Source organism: Leucopleurus acutus (genome assembly GCF_964270905.1).
Source record: "Leucopleurus acutus genome assembly, chromosome: 18".
Classification (NCBI taxonomy): Eukaryota; Metazoa; Chordata; class Mammalia; order Artiodactyla; family Delphinidae; genus Leucopleurus; species Leucopleurus acutus.
In genome coordinates this window covers 1,102,945-1,118,697 of record NC_139160.1, presented here as the reverse complement: position 1 = coordinate 1,118,697, position 15,753 = coordinate 1,102,945, and the positions used below count along the sequence as shown (strand labels likewise).

At 43.4% G+C, this 15,753-nt stretch overlaps 1 protein-coding gene across 1 annotated transcript in view; it reads left to right on the top strand.

The window, feature by feature from the left end:
- The window catches only part of XPO4 (exportin 4), a 103,627-nt gene extending 92,056 nt beyond the window's left edge, over window positions 1–11,571 (top strand). The window contains exons 19-23 of the mRNA XM_082859723.1: window positions 1,525–1,643; window positions 3,010–3,141; window positions 3,652–3,768; window positions 4,181–4,273; window positions 6,817–11,571. Of these exons, the coding sequence (XP_082715849.1) occupies window positions 1,525–1,643; window positions 3,010–3,141; window positions 3,652–3,768; window positions 4,181–4,273; window positions 6,817–7,014 (659 nt within the window). The 3' untranslated portion in view covers window positions 7,015–11,571. The remainder of the gene's footprint in view (window positions 1–1,524; window positions 1,644–3,009; window positions 3,142–3,651; window positions 3,769–4,180; window positions 4,274–6,816) is intronic.
- Window positions 11,572–15,753: the final 4,182 nt, after the last annotated feature.

The window sequence follows — 15,753 nt, the reverse complement described above, 5'->3', positions numbered from 1 at the left end:
GAGAATATTTTTAAGTAATTATTAAAAAAATAAAATACAGATAATAGGTGAGATAAGAGAAAATATTTTAAATATTATGAAATAACATTAACATACCAGGTGAGATATAAAAGCATAACTGAAAATGAGCCTCTGCACGACATTCTTGAGCCCCTGGCAGAGCCCGTGGCTGCAGAGCTGAGTCCCACAACCCAGGCCAGGAGCCGTCTCTCGAGCAGACCCAGCGGCGGTGGCCAGCCTGCCATGGCCCCGGCCCAGCAGGCCCAGGCTTCCTACTGGGTGGATCCAGGCTCGCCATGCCCGGCTTTGGAAAATGGGATTCTTGCAGCTGGAACTGAGGCTCTTGGAGAAAAGTACAAAATTAGGCTGAAAACGTGGTTTTTAAGTAGAAGTGCTTTTTTACCACATTTTGTCCTTTTTTTCCCCCTTGTTCTCAAAGTAAATACACTCATAATAGAAAACACTTGAAGTACAGGGACAGAAAAATCACCCATGCTTTGACATAATCCAGAGTAATTGCATTTTGTTAATTTCCCTTTTGGTTATTTTGTATAATTTTTTTGTGATTATGCTCCAAATATAATTTTATATTCTGTCTTTTTCATTAATGTATCATTAGCCTCTTCCTTGTCATTAAAATTTTTCATGACTTTTTGATGGCTGCGTGGTAATCCACATTTTGGAACCTAACCCTGTTTTTGTAATACAGGACATCTGGAGTATTTACAACTTTGCTGTTACAGTGATAAACTAATTACTTCTGTGGATGAATCACTGTCTAAATTTATGTTTATATCCTTACTATATACAGCGCTCAAAAGTTTCTTATTATATTGCTTTTGAGGGTAACTATCACACTGTATCCTCACCACCATTTACATGTTATCATTCAGAAGTCACTTGTAATCTAATGAATCAGAAGTAGTACCTTCAAAAACTTTGTATTGCTTGCTTAATGATTGGATCGAACTTGTTTTTTTTCATTGGGCTTATGGTTTTGTTAGGTGTTTGTTTGTGGATTTTGGTCCTTTATCTGTTAAGGTTTTAAGATTCTGAGTAATTTATATGCCTCCTTTATGGATTAAGGGTAATAATCCTTTGTCATATTAGTAGCTTTTTAAAAAAAACTTTCTTTTTTTATGCAATATTTAATTCCTATATCTCCCCCCATTCCTTTCCAGCTTAGAAAAATCCCACACACCTAGGAGAAAAGTGAATAGTACTGTGGAAATTATTTAACTCATAGTATGACCAATGTGTCAGTGGGGTCAACTTTACTTTTCAAAAAGCATTGATTAAGCGTTAGTTTTACTTTCATCGTCGTAGAATGATAATGTAAACACAATATCTGCGTCCAGTATTCAGACCCTAAACAGGACAACACAAAAGGGTGTATTATCCTCTTATAGATTTATTTCGTCTTGGGGGCTTGACTCCGCTTTCACTTTCATGCAGGAGAACATACCCACCTTCGTAGGTTTATTGATGTTACAGCTGTAAGACTGCGTTGTTCTCACTTTATAGATGAAGTGTTTAGGGGTCAGGAGCCTGGGCCAGCAGCAAACAGATCTGTGTCGGCAGCCGATGTTGTGTTATATGGAGTGAACCTGATTCTGCCCTTGATGTCACAGGACCTCTTGAAGGTAAGTGAAGAAAGGAATGTGAACGTTAAAACCGCATATGCTTGAACTCGAAGGTTCAAGATATTTCAGGCACGAATACACGTCCGATTTAATTAAGAGGGCCAGTACCTACTCATCTGTTAAGTGTGTGTGGAAATAAAGTGTTTGTGTGGCTGTCCTGTGTCCTTCACACCCATGCCTTCCCTGAAGCCCTGCACTCACTGATCCCTCAGTGTCAGGGAAAGGCTGGTTCTTCTAGAACCCAAGTGCCGATGTTCGCGGTTTTGATTCCCTCGTCATTTGTCGTTCAGCAAATACAGGAAGTTTCATGTGTAGTGTATTTCTCTGGTGCTTTCCCAACATCATTCTCAGGCTGAGGGTTTGGGCAACAGAAGGCATTTCCCAGCCGCTCCGTGGAGAAGTGGAATGGTAAGAAACCAGGGCTCACACAGCTGGTCAAGTTCCATACGTTCTGACTGTACTGGGCCTTGGTTTCTCTCACTGGTTGATGTCAAGGGTGTGGTGGTGATGAGGCTGACCTTTCTCCCACTCTGAGTACCATCGAGGGAGGGTGTCTTCTGCGTTGTCAGGAGGTGGGAGGTTGGAGAGGAAGAGTGAGGTGGACAAAATAGAGGGGCAGAGGGAGGGGCCTGGGGAGGAAGCAGGGCTGGGAGGGGCCTGTGCAGTTGAGGGTCAGAGTGAGAGCTGTTAGGTTCCCAGCACGCGGCTGCGACTGTAGGCTTGTCCCTCCTGGAGAAGTGTCTCTGCGGAAAGCAGCCAGCAGGGTGGGAAGTTTAGGAAGCTCTGTGTATTGATTTGCTTTTCGGGTTCTTTTGTTTTTTGGTGTTTATTCATCAAATAAACCATTAGACATTTAGATGTGTATTTTCTTAAATGAGGCTAGCTGTAGATTACCTGCTTTTTACCTCAGTTCTCCAGGACTGTGCAACCAGTAAATAGATGTTGGAAGTGTGCAAGGCTGAATACTCCGTTCTAATCCTGATTTTAACAGTTTGTATTACGTTCTTGTATTTTTCCACATGCTTGAATGCAAATGCTTTTATTCACAGGCCATTTAGTCATTTGAGATTTGGCTGCTTTGTTCACTTTTCCAAGGTAAACATAGAATATCTGGAATTGGCTATGGCTTTGGTAACTATCCAGAAGATGACTGTTTCTGCTACGTGTTACTTTCATATTAGTTACTAAAGTGTTCCCGTTCTTGTAACTCACTTTTACATTTAATTAGGTCTTTATGTTTTCTGTATCCTGTATATGTTTTAAACAAATCATTATACTTAGAAGCTTGATGGTTATTACTTTATTCCATTAATGAAAACAAGTTAGATATCATTAAACATCTAAATATTTAATATTTCTTTTTCAGTTTCCAACCCTTTGTAATCAATACTACAAATTAATCACATTTATCTGTGAGATTTTTCCTGAAAAAATACCACAGCTTCCTGAAGATCTTTTTAAAAGTCTGATGTACTCGTTGGAACTAGGAATGACGTCATATCCTTTGAGTGAACATCGTGATCACTTGTCACTAGGGAAAAAGAGGTTGCTAGAAGAAAAGTTTTCAAAATTTGTAGTTTTTCTTTTGTGGTTCAGTCTTATTTCTTTAAAAAGCAGTCATGCCTATAGCTGCCCTACTTCTGTGTTTCTTTCATTAACCTGCCCCCTCGTCCTCCTTTCACAGACCCAGAGGCATTCGGCCCCGGGCCCCAAAGTCACTGTCTCATGGAGCCCAGGTAGTAGTGCCACATCCTGTTGCCGCGTCTCTGATCTTTGCCACTTGGTTGTGTGCATCACAGTCAGAACACACACAAAGCTCCAATCCTGGGCCCCAGACACATACGGATAATCTTGGAAACACTGGGACTCTCCTGTCCTCACCTAGCTCAGTAAAGACTCACCGACGTACTCACCTTCTAGAAACAGCCATCCATTGGATAATAGCTTTAATTGTTTATCTTCTGTAAGTCAAGTATCTCTAGTTTGTTCTTTGACCTTCGTGATCAGAATGAGTTCGGAGGTTTGCCAGCTGTGCCTGGAAGCTTTGACCCCGTTAGCTGAACAGTGTGCAAAAGCACAGGAGACAGACTCGCCACTTTTCCTGGCAACACGGCACTTCCTCAAGGTGAGATGTTTGGGTGCAGTCATTGCCCGGGGAGGGCGGGGGGGGGGGGTCTTCCCTCCAGGGGGCAGCACCTTCATCCACGAGGAGATCATGCCTTTCTGTTCACTGCAGTTTTTGGAGATCAGCTTTCTTGGATACGTTATCCTCCACGGTTATTTTGTGTTCCTGAAATTTTACGTGGTGAATATAACATGGAATTTGATAATTTGATTATTTCGTACACCACAGCAAGCAATAACATCTTCATGTTATCCTTGGATTTTTTAAAAACCATTTTCTTTACTTTTCAGATTTGTTTAATAAAGAAGAATAACCTCTTTGTCCTCCTTTTTCCCTTTCGCAATGGGGAGCGGCTGGAGGGTTATATGGTCATCATGTGTCTTTATTGAGAGGTGTTACTGTGTACTTTCAGCTGGTGTTTGATATGCTGGTTTTGCAAAAGCACAACACAGAAATGACCACCGCGGCTGGCGAGGCGTTCTACACGCTGGTGTGCTTGCATCAGGTACTGGACGCGCCTCCCCGGGCCCCTCGCTCTGTGTAGTGAGGGGATTTTCAGACAGATGGGCCGTTTGTCCCTCAGTCCTCAGAGGGTCTGTGCCTCGGTGCTTCCGCACCATTCAGTGAGGCTGTATTTCTTTTCTTTTTTATTTATTTTTGGCTGTGTTGGGTCTTCATTGCTGCGCGCAGGCTTCCTCTAGTTGCGGCGAGCGGGGGGCTACTCTTCGTTGCAGTGCGTGGGCTTCTCACTGCGGTGGCTTCTCTTGTTGCAGAGCACGGGCTCTAGGCGCGCAAGCTTCAGTAGTTGTGGCTCGCAGGCTCTAGATCGCAGGCTCAGTAGTTGTGACGCACGGGCTTAGTTGCTCTGCGGCATGTGGGATCTTCCCAGACCAGGGCTCGAACCCGTGTCCCCTGCATTGGCAGGCGGATTCTTAACCACTGCACCACCAGGGAGGCCCAAGGCTGTGTCTCTTCGCACTCTCGGCAGCTCTAACTTTTAATGTTGCGTCTATCTGACAAGCTGTTAAGAGCAACTACTTTCCCTTCTCCACTGTTATGAACCGTCCTTTATGTCTATCGCTGCCCTAAAGCTTGTCCTTACACAGCTGTGCTGGGAACCAGGACTCAGGACAAAGTAACGGAGACACAGTCTCTGTCCTTGAGGAACTCACAGCTTTGCAAGGAATCAAGATGGATAAACCTGGGGACCCCGACGAGTCTGCCTTCAGAAAGCATGGAAAGCCGCAGTGTGTTATTTCGTAGCGCAGTCTGGAAAACTGTGGTTGGTTGGAGCCTGGAAAGCCTCTGCAGCACTCCGTGACGGGGGCTATAGCAGAAGGAGAGTTAGGCTGGCTTGCCTGTCCCTCCCTGTCCCTGTGGAGGGTGCCCATCAGGTGTGCGAGAAGAGCCGTGTCGGGCCCTCAGCTGCCTCGGTTTCCAGTCTGTACCCCCACCACTCCTCCCCACGCACAGGCACACAACCCAACGTGACCAAGTCATCGGCCAGAGCAGCTTTTTTTTTTTTTTTCCCTTCAGTATAGAGGCTGTAGCATTTGCTGTTGCTGTGACTGGTACGCAGGGTTTGATTTTATTTCCCTTCTTTTAAAAAGGGAGGATTTTGAGGAGTCTTGCATGCTACTTAAAGACCCCCTTCCTGCAGCACCTGCGCCCCAGGTGGGGCGGCTCTGGGCTCATCTCTTGCCTCTGCCCTGGATACTGCCTTCTGCGGATGGTGCCCTTCTTGGGGGTGGACCTCCTTGCTCTGCATACATAAGCCGTTGCGTTCTGATGTCTTTTTTTTTTTTTTTTGCGGTACACGGGCCTCTCACTGTTGTGGCCTCTCCTGTTGCGGAGCACAGGCTCCGGACCCGCAGGCTCAGTGGCCATGGCTCACGGGCCCAGCCGCTCCGCGGCATGTGGGATCTTCCCGGACCGGGGCACGAACCCGTGTCCCCTGCATCGGCAGGCGGACTCTCAACCGCTGCGCCACCAGGAAAGCCCCTCTGATGTCCTTTTAAAAACCTGGGCGCACGTTGTAGACAAGGGATCAGGGACTGGGGCTGGGCTGGCCCTGGAGGCACTGCCATTTCTCAGGCAGGGGGCGCGGTGGGTGGGGGGGACTTGAGTTTATACTTATCTCCATGCGCAGGCCTGCCTCTGGGAAGGGCAGCTAGCGTGGCCCCCTGGACTCGTGCGGTGGGGGCGTGCCTTACTACTCTTTTCCAAATGGAGTTAACATCTGGTTTCCCCATTTGCGTCTATCATGACATCCCAGGAAGCTAGTGAGGAAGAGTGACAGGCCTGCTTTTCTCATGAGAGCTTAGCTTTGAGAGCTGCCCTGGTTCCGTTCCCCTTAACCCCACACCCTCTCCTCTGTGTAAGGCTTTACATGCAGGGCAGTAAACCAAGGAAAACTCCAGCCATGCCCTACTGTTCCGTGTCGCTGAGCCCCTTTCTCGGGGAGCCCCTCTGCACAGCGCTCCCTTCCGCCCCTCGCCACCTCCCACGCAGCCCCCATCTGCACGTGTGCGCATCTGCCGTGTCGTGGCTGCCGCCGTGTGGGCAAGACATCTGTGTAAACCTCCAGGAAATCTGAGAGTCAGCTTGCAGACTTAGGGCCTGAGAATCTACCGTAAGTCTGTCGTACTAAGAATCTGTCGTAAAATGCAAAAAAAAGTGCTTTGGAAACACAGAAGGAAGAGGCGGCGTGACAAGGCAGGCGGTCGTACGGGTTCTGGCGCCGCGTGGCCGGTTCTTGCTCAGAGGCCTGTGCTCTTGGGTAGGTTGTGTGATCTCACTGTGTGGAAGAACTTTGGTGTGTAAAACAGGGATATAAACGATATCTTCCTCACACGGTTGTTATAAAACAGTGAGTTACTAATGGAAAGCTTGGAACAGTACCTAGATGACAGTAAACTTTTAGTAAATGTTAAATATTCAAAAGAGCTGTCAGACCCTGCCTTTGGGACCCCCATAGCCCACTACTTTGTATTTCGTGTGGTATTGGAGGAAGGTGCGTGTTCTTATGTGTACTTATCTCTTCAACAGGCGGAATATTCTGAACTGGTTGAAACATTACTGTCAAGTCAGCAAGACCCAGTTATTTACCAGAGATTAGCAGACGCCTTCAACAAGCTCACTGCAAGCAGCACGCCCCCTGTGCTGGACCGGAAGCAGAAGATGGCCTTCCTGAAGAGTTTAGAAGAGTTTATGGCAAATGTTGGTGGTCTCCTTTGTGTAAAATAAACAACAGAGCTTTATGCTTAATCAGATCCTTCCTGCAAAGTGCACTGAATTGCTAACAGTTGACTTGAGTCTTGTCCTTTTTGTCAGTTCGTTGGCCGTTTGGATTTTGGGAGCCTGGCAGGGCACTGTGTGGTGCAGGGAAGCATTACCCTCAGTCCGTCGTAGGTCTTGTAGCTTTTGAATGGTGATTTCAGATTCTCAAAATGAAATTCCACATATGTGCAAAGAGATATGGGCACCATGAAATACGTATTCAGTGCCTTTTCCCTCTTTATCACAGCATTAGGTGGCTACCCAAAGTTTAGCGTTTTCATTATCAGATACCAGCTGGATATCTGCTCATCTGCGTCACTGAGGAGCTGGTTGAAAAGACAGATTCCTGGGCCCACCTGTAGACAGACCCTCAGAGTCAGCATTTGTTTGTCGGACCTTGGATTCCTGGTTTTGATAAGCGCCTCTCCCCTGCCACCCCTGCCGTTTTCAGTCAGTGCAGAAGGCCGGAAAGCGTCTAGAGGGGCGTGCTTGCCCAGCCCTCCCTTTGCGGAGGGGGAGGGGACTGGGCAGGGGGAAGGGCACCGCCAGGTGTCTGGCTTCCTGTTACCACGCTCTCCCTGTCTGTCTTGTGTCACAGCAGCCTGGTAATTGCAGGTTTTGTGAACCTACTCTGATGCCTGAACTTGAGGAGGAAAATACATGTATATTTTTGTTCCATAAGAAGAACTTTAGGAACTGTAGCCATTTCATTGCCTTAATTTTAAGAAGGAATTACACAAAGCAGATTTGTTTAGTAAGAAATCCAGTCTTGCTGCTTCAGAGTCGGGTTAGGGTGCTAGCTGCTGTGAACGTGGGGCCCTCTTGATTGTGTGTATTTATGTGGTTTTATGGGTGAAGTGAAAGGCTCATTCAGATGTAGTGTAACTTTCTGAGTATGTTTCTGTCCAGCCACGTAGCCCATGGCTAATAATTTGCTCTGAATGGCTTGCTTAAGCAATAACTATTTTAAAGGGTGTGAATTACTGATTCATATAGACTCTCACACATATTGGGACATTAGGGCAGTAGTTATTCTAGAGTGGGTGTTATACTCATTTCACAGGAGCCACGTAACTTTAATTTAAGAGATTAAAAAACTCACTTTAGATCCTGTAGTTTGATTTTTCTAATCAGGATTTTTGTACTGCTGCCATGCTCCCCTTAACTCTGTGTGCCAGCTTAAATTATGGAAACGAAAGCTAACTTATAAACACCAGGCACGTGACACTGTGCCCACTTCAGTGTCAGAATCACACAGCACAGTAACAGGCGCGTTCTGAAACTGCGCCTCCGAGGGGCGGGCTTTCTCGTCCCGTCCTTAACATCGTGTGCTCGGCTGACCTCCGAATGTGGTGGTAACAGCTGGACTGCACAGAGTGGATGCGCCTCCCCATGCACGGCTGCACAGCGGTGAGGCAGCTCCATGCTCTTGGCAGTTGCAGTTAAGCAGACGGAGCATCTGAATTCCACCCAGCCTGGGCAGGCGCCGCTGGACGCAGATGAAAGCAAAGCCTAGAGCCACGGCTTTCTGAGGAACATAACCGAGGTGGAGCAAAAAGTCTTAAAAGACATCTAGGGCAAAACTAGTATCACTCTTTCTGAAGCGTACGTATTATTGTGTTCTTAAACATACTTTGGACAGTGCATTTACTCTTAGATTTCTTCTTCTTTCCCTTAAAGAACTTGAAGTCAGAGGCAGCGGTAGTCACTTTGTTTGCATTGTTTCTGGTGTTTCATGTTTCCCAGCTCCCTAGCGCCCAGCAGTTGTGAGCTAAATATGTCCCTGTTCCTTTGCCTAAGGGCACCAAGACACGCAGCCGACTGGATTGGTCCACTGACTGTGACAAAACTGTAATCAAGTTGTTATTGAAAATAAAGATGAGTAGGAAAGGAATGCCATGGTAAACAAAAAGGGCGTCCGTATCTAATATCTTTTATCTAGACAGATGTATTTGCTGTTTGCCCAGATTTTATTACAGTCCTGCATTTTCATTAGACCGCTTTTAATTGAAACAAGATTTTCTTCAGATTGGACCAAATAATACATAAGATATCATCAGAATGTTGGTTAGTGGCAAACTGGAAGGAAACGCCACCACCGTTTTTAGGTAGTGGGAAAGGCAACTTAATTGCAACAGCCAGGCTCTTTTCAGTTGTTCGCAGTTTGTTTTCCTGATTGGATATTTGTTTAGTTTGGGACTTTTGTTTTATTTTGTCGAGTTTTGTCTTCAGCTATGTTTGTTGGCTTTTCAGTTTTGGGGCGTTTTGTTTTAATGCTTTTGGCCCAGTGGGTGTCAAGAATACTGGCTTAATTCTAGTAAATTGATTTTTACTGCTAAAACTGTTGTCAAAGGAGTTTTAAAAACAAAAACATTATTTGTGCCCCTTTTTATATATGTTAAAGGGACACTGTTGAGTATTTGATTTTTTATAATGCTGTGTTTTATAAACTTTCTCTTATTCATACACAGTATCCTATCACCTCCGTTTTCAGTTCAGTCTTTGCTTGCTTTTATTTTCCTTGGCCCTTTTATTTCTGAAGGCACAGTCTCTGCAGACTTTGTACCTTCACAGTTTGTATTTGTGTGGCAGCACCTGTAACTAATTCTTGTAGCTCTGTTTGAAGGATTGGTTTGCATTTGTGATCCTGGATGGGTGGCTGCCTGGGGGGTAGGCCACCTGAGACAGTATCTGACAGTGTCCTTGCTGTCTCTTCATCTGTTGGGAGACAGTGGCATGTAACCATCACTGCAGTGAGTTTTCAACAGTGTGACCTTTTATGTAAAAAAGCTTTGGAATTTTTTTCAAACTGGTTTTAAGAATTTAGTCTTACTTCGTTGTAAACTGTGTTTCTAATTATATTACATCACTGTTCAGAGGAGATGGTTAGTACTGTTTTTTCACAGTTTGCATTTCAAAACCAAACACCTCTGTGATGCTTACCCCAGTCAGCATTATTTAACTTCCCTTACTGTGTTTGGTTGAACTTTCTCTTCTACCAAAAAATGTCAAGTCTTCGTATTTTTCCTATCACCATATTTCCCATTTCTGTTACTACTTGTATGAACCCCTCAAGTATTGAAGGGAACAAGTTGTCAGTTTCAAGGATTTCAAGTTTGAGTATCTTAATTTACCGTGTCAGTTGGACCCTTAAAATACTATTTTTGTCTGTTACAATTTTACTTCTTTCTGTTTGCCACCTCTGTCATTAGAGGTGTTGTCATTAGACCTTAGTAAGTTCGCTGTCTCTGACAGATGATTATCATTGTTAGCTCCTGAATAAAATATTAACTGTTTCGAAACCTCAGTACTTCTTAGGGGTTTTTCAAAACCAGAGAATAAGGCACTGATTTGGATATGAGTTCTTAACATTATAATTTTCTGTAAATTCCTCTATAAAACAACATAGCTGATTTGAGGATGTAATAATGTTTTAAATTATTTTAAAATGTAGGTGGATATTCTCTGACTTGGTAACTATATTCTGAAAACACTGCATCTAAGAATTCTTGAAAAATTGATTTTCTAAAATTTTAAAATGTCCAGCTTTAGGTATATTGCTGAGCTCAAATTAATTTGCAGTGAGTGCCATGGTTCACGTTGAACTTTAAACAATTTAATTTAGATGTAAGAAATGTGAAGTATTCCTGATTGATTATAATGGGAACCCATGACATATTTAGCCAAAGACTGTATTTGGTTCAGGTAAAGATTAAAGCTTAATAATGGGCATCCATTCTGTTCTAAAGAGGACGGATGAGGTGATGTGTTGCTGGCCCCTAGCTCTGTACACGTAAGCCTTTGTAAAGGCGGAAACGTGGTGGCGGGGAGGCCCGTGTGTTAGCCCCCCGAGGCTCACACTGCAAACTATCTTTGTCCCCCTCGTCCTCTGTGGTTTGCTCTTCGCCTGGTCCCAGGCTTCCCAGCAGTGGAGAGATTTTGTTTTTGGCTTTTCTTCTAAGTCTGTTTTCTTAGGCCTCTCAGCTCTTAGGAGCTGTCAGAATGTACTAACAGCTAATTTTCCTAGCCTGACATTCAACACTGCATCTGCACTATGTACCTAACGGGGATGTGACCTCAAGTGTGTCCTGAGCCCGGGCTACCTGGTGTGGTGTCTTTTACCACATACAATTATTGACAGATTACAAAGGTTGGTATTGTGATTTGGTTCTCTGTACAAAGGAAAAGGCTCCATGCAGTGAGTTTCTGGTTTAATGGTCACAAAATGTTAGCACTGCTACCATTCAGCACGTGTAAAATTTTTTAAATTTATAAATATTAAAATTTTAAACTTATACTGACTTTTCAGTTTTTTTAAGAGACCCAGGGATGAGTATACTGTTTAAATATTTACCTCTATTAACATTATTAATAAAGGTATAAAGTTGCATTTAATTTTTCAAAAGATGCTACGATTTTAGGAAATAAGGCCATGTACTGAGCCAGTTACAAGCTGAATATAAAATTTTATTTGTATTTTTTAATCCATAAATGGGAGTTAAAATATGTCTTTTCACTAAATATTTTTATGACATTTTTGTTTTGACCATGTGTGATTTGTTCATGGGTGTCTAGCTAGACTGTTGCATGAAACTTATTGAGTGGTGCTATAGTTCATCTACCAGCCTAGGGTGACTGACACTGGGGACATTACACAATCAGAATCATTTTAAATAAAAAACATGAGGACATATCTGCACGGGTAAAATAGGGGTTTGCATTGCCTTCTGGGAGAACACCCAGCCCTAACAGAATCTCCAGAATTCAGAAAGGAATCGAAGTTCCGTTTATGCTCTGTAATATTGAGCATATTTATTTTTATCTCAGCTCACAATCTTAGAAACAATTTCAGAGTTACTAGTTAAATCATTGGATTCGGGGCATATTTGTAGTAAATGTAGTTTGGGTCATTCTTTTTGGCCTTTCAGGGAAAGTGGAAAAGTACCATTCTTCTGTGTGTCAGACAGACTTTCCTTTTTACCTAATTCTAAATCTTGTAAACATATGCAGTGAAAAGTTAATTTTTTTAAGGAAGAAAATGCGTTTTGAAAATATATTTATTTTAAACTTTATATTGCTTGGAATGTTCATTGATTTGTAATGGTATTTCTTAGGTTATATTGAGATCTGATTCCACTCCAAGGATGGATAAAGAACCATTAGGCTGTTTAGGAACTAAGTAGAGCTCATTCATTTTCAAGGGGGAAGCCTTAGGCCCAGGCTGATCACCTTTCATTGGAGGGAGCTGTGGATGATTTTAGAGGCCCCAGATATAAAAATCTGGTATTGTTTCTTAAAAGACATCTTTAAAATATTGGTGCTCTCTAAAAATACAGTCTGTTTATATTGAGTGGTTTATGAATGATGACTTTGGTGCATTAATTAGATTGTGAAACATTTTTGTTTGTTTCTTAAACATAGGATCGTGCACTCTTTGTAATCTCGAATGGCAGATCTTTTAAAACTAAATGGAAGCAAAGGGCATATTCGGTGATACTAAGGAGAAAATCTTTTGCTTGGAGTCTCCATACAGTCCCAATGGTAGCATACTCTGTCGGTTCTAGCACGTAAGTCAACATCCTGCTGAGCTCTTGCAGTGCAAATTACTTGATCCAGCAAGAGAGTGAACTGTGGTTAAGTCATTGATGCTTCCCAGAACTGATAAATGAAAAAAAACAGAAGCAAAGAGAGTTTATTTTTATTTATTTATATTTTATTAAAAAAAAATTTGGGCTGTGCCACGCAGCATGTGGGATCTTAGTTCCCCGACCAGGGATCGAACCCGCACCCCCTGCATTGGAAGCGCAGAATCTTAACCACTGGACCTCCAGGGAAGTCCTGCAGAGAGAGTTTAAACAGGGATGTGCTAAGTATTTTTATTCCCATAGTAGTTAGCAGTTTTGTTTTTAAGTTTCGATAGTGTTCACTACTGATTACTTTGCCAGGTCAGTTTTCAAGTATTCCTTTTAGTAAGCTCCAAATCTTAGGCTGCAATTTTGCAGCTCATAACAGCACTGCCCTGGATGGTCCTTTTTGAGGACTGATTTGGTAAAGCTCTTTGAACTGGCAGAGTACAGGGTAGAGGCCGGGAGACCTAGATTCAGTTCACAGCTACACTACTTAGGGTTTACATGGATTTCCACAGTCTGTCATCTTATCATAGGACCAGAAGTGTTGTTAATTCCCAAAGAACAAATTGAAAGCACAGTGATGGATAAAATATAATAGTAGATGCTCAATAAATTCCATTCTGTTTAAAGATCATTGATAAGAACACATTTTGCTCCATTAGATAAATGTGTCCTGACACAAAGTCTGACACCTGATAGTCATTCACTCCGGTGGTATTATGATAGAGTTAACTGTATTATTTACTGCATCTTCTTTTCTAAATGAGAGAATTGATCTATTTAAGTCAGTGGTTTCAGTTTCTGTTGAATATGCTCGTATTATTCCCACAACAAAAAGGCCTAATAGTGATTCCCCAAATAAGTTTCATGCGCCACTAATTCTTTAGAACTTAGCTGTTACCAAGTAATTGGAGAAATAAAACTAGTTTCTTTACTGTGTGAAGTTAAATGCTTTACTGCACAAGTGCACGTTGGGAGGCTGTAGGGGAAGATCTTAATCCGACTTTCCTTACGTGGTGGCCTCTTCACAAAGCACCTTATGGGACTAGACTTCTAGGGACTATCCTTTGCAGCATACTTGGGTTAATTTGAGTAATTTGGTAACAAACCACTAAAAGAAGGAAGAAAAACCTGAATCTGTGTTCTTGTAAGTATAGGTTATACTAGATATTTTTAGAGAGGAAAACCAAGTCTCGCTCCATCTCTAAAGAGGTCTTTCCAGAGTAATCTCCATTTCTTTTATGCCCCGTTTCTGAAGAGTAGCATGACGAACAAAAATCACTTCTGAATACACAAAAGGAGTAATTCCTGAATTAAGGTTGATTTGAACTTGCCTGGCAAGTCCAGTTTACTGGACAAATAATTTCCCATTTATTTACTTAACTTAGCTCGCGGCTTGTGGGATCTCAGTTCCCCAACCAGGGATTGAACCCTGACCCTCAGCAGTGAAAGCGTGGAGTCCTAACCACTGGACCGCCACGGAATTCCTGTAATTTCCCCTTTATTTCAATGATGATAAAATTGCCTCTTAATATTTTAAATTTTTTATGATTTGCAAAAACCGTTACATTACATTGCAGAAGTTTCATCTGGAAAATTCTGCTCTTCATGTATCAATGTGACATGCTGTCTGAGCAGTCAGCACTATTGGTGGAGGTGTAACTATTTGAACTTCCTGACAATTATGGTCACTTTAATTATAAAAACAACATAGTAATACACATTACATGCAGATAACACTATCGTGTCACATGATATGAAAGCAACTGAAACTTTGAAAGCTTAAAGTAGATCTGTTTCAAACCAAAACTAATTTGCTTTAACATAAGCCTTCCTGTTTAGCCAAGGCAGTTTCCTATGTATGGAACACTACCTCTGTAAAAAGTATACTGCCATAAAAGTTGGTGGTTGTTTCTCGGTTCATGTTGCTTTCTTTTAGCTTGTGTATGTTTTCTTTCCTGCTCCTTTGCTAAGAAGTTACAGCTGGTTTTGAAATACCTGGCTTAGTGGAGTTGTCATCAAAGCAATCAAAGAAAAAAAAAAGTATGGATTGCTGTAAGCCCGGAAACAGTTTTTAAAATGGAAATTATGGTACTGCCAAAGCTGTAAACCTGTTTTTTCATTTATATCCTTACCTTACACCAAAAGGATGTAAAGCTATTCAGCAGAATTTAACTTAACAAGATCATAGAATTGGTAAGGAAAATGAAGGAAAAGAAGGTAGGAACATAATACAGATAGATAGCGTTGGAGAATGGAAGGTAAATACATCACTTATAATTGGTAACTGCCAGGGTGGAAGGGAGCCTTCCTTTCCGTGTGCAGGTGCTGTGTTGGGTGCCTTAGAGCCGGCCTGCGAGCGCACTCCTCCCTGGAGGCTCTGAAAGACTGAGCCAGTGGGCTGACCAAACACCATCCTACGTTTGGGTCATTTCCATAGAAATTGTAGTGGCTTCATAATGAGACTATTTGCCGGAGTAGTAGCTGGTCTTATTTCAGCGCGGAGACAGCGCGTGCGTCTTCGGTTCAGGCGCCTCTCGCCCTCTTCACAGCGAACCCCAGCGTGACAGGTGCAGGTGCTGGTCTCACCTTAACCACGTCAGGTTTGGGAAGGGAGAGCACACCGCGGAGGAAGTCGAGCGCAGGGTTTTAAAGGTTTTTTCTAATGCTATCTTTACTATAAAGCTTCAGGTTAATGTCCGAATTTCTCGATTAGACGGAGGAGACGGAGCAGACAGAGCCTTAATGTCTGTGAAACGTACAAGCGTATCGAGTGCAAAAGAGCACGTCCCTTCGTATGCGTGTGACCTGAAGGGAATCTAGTTAAAACCTCAAGTACCTTTTATTGCCTCCATCTGAAGCACCTGCTGAGTACGGCGCCTCCCACCAGCACGAGGCGGCCCAGCGACTGACGCGGGACCCAACCGCCTGCCGGAAGCGCCCGAGTGGGCGGTGTACGCGTGCGCGTAGCCAGCCACCCCGCCCACGTCCCTGTTCTGCTGGTTACTGCGCGTGCGCGGGCCCACGCTTCCGGCCTGGCGGGACAGTGTGCGCACGCGCAGAGGCAGTCGGCTGT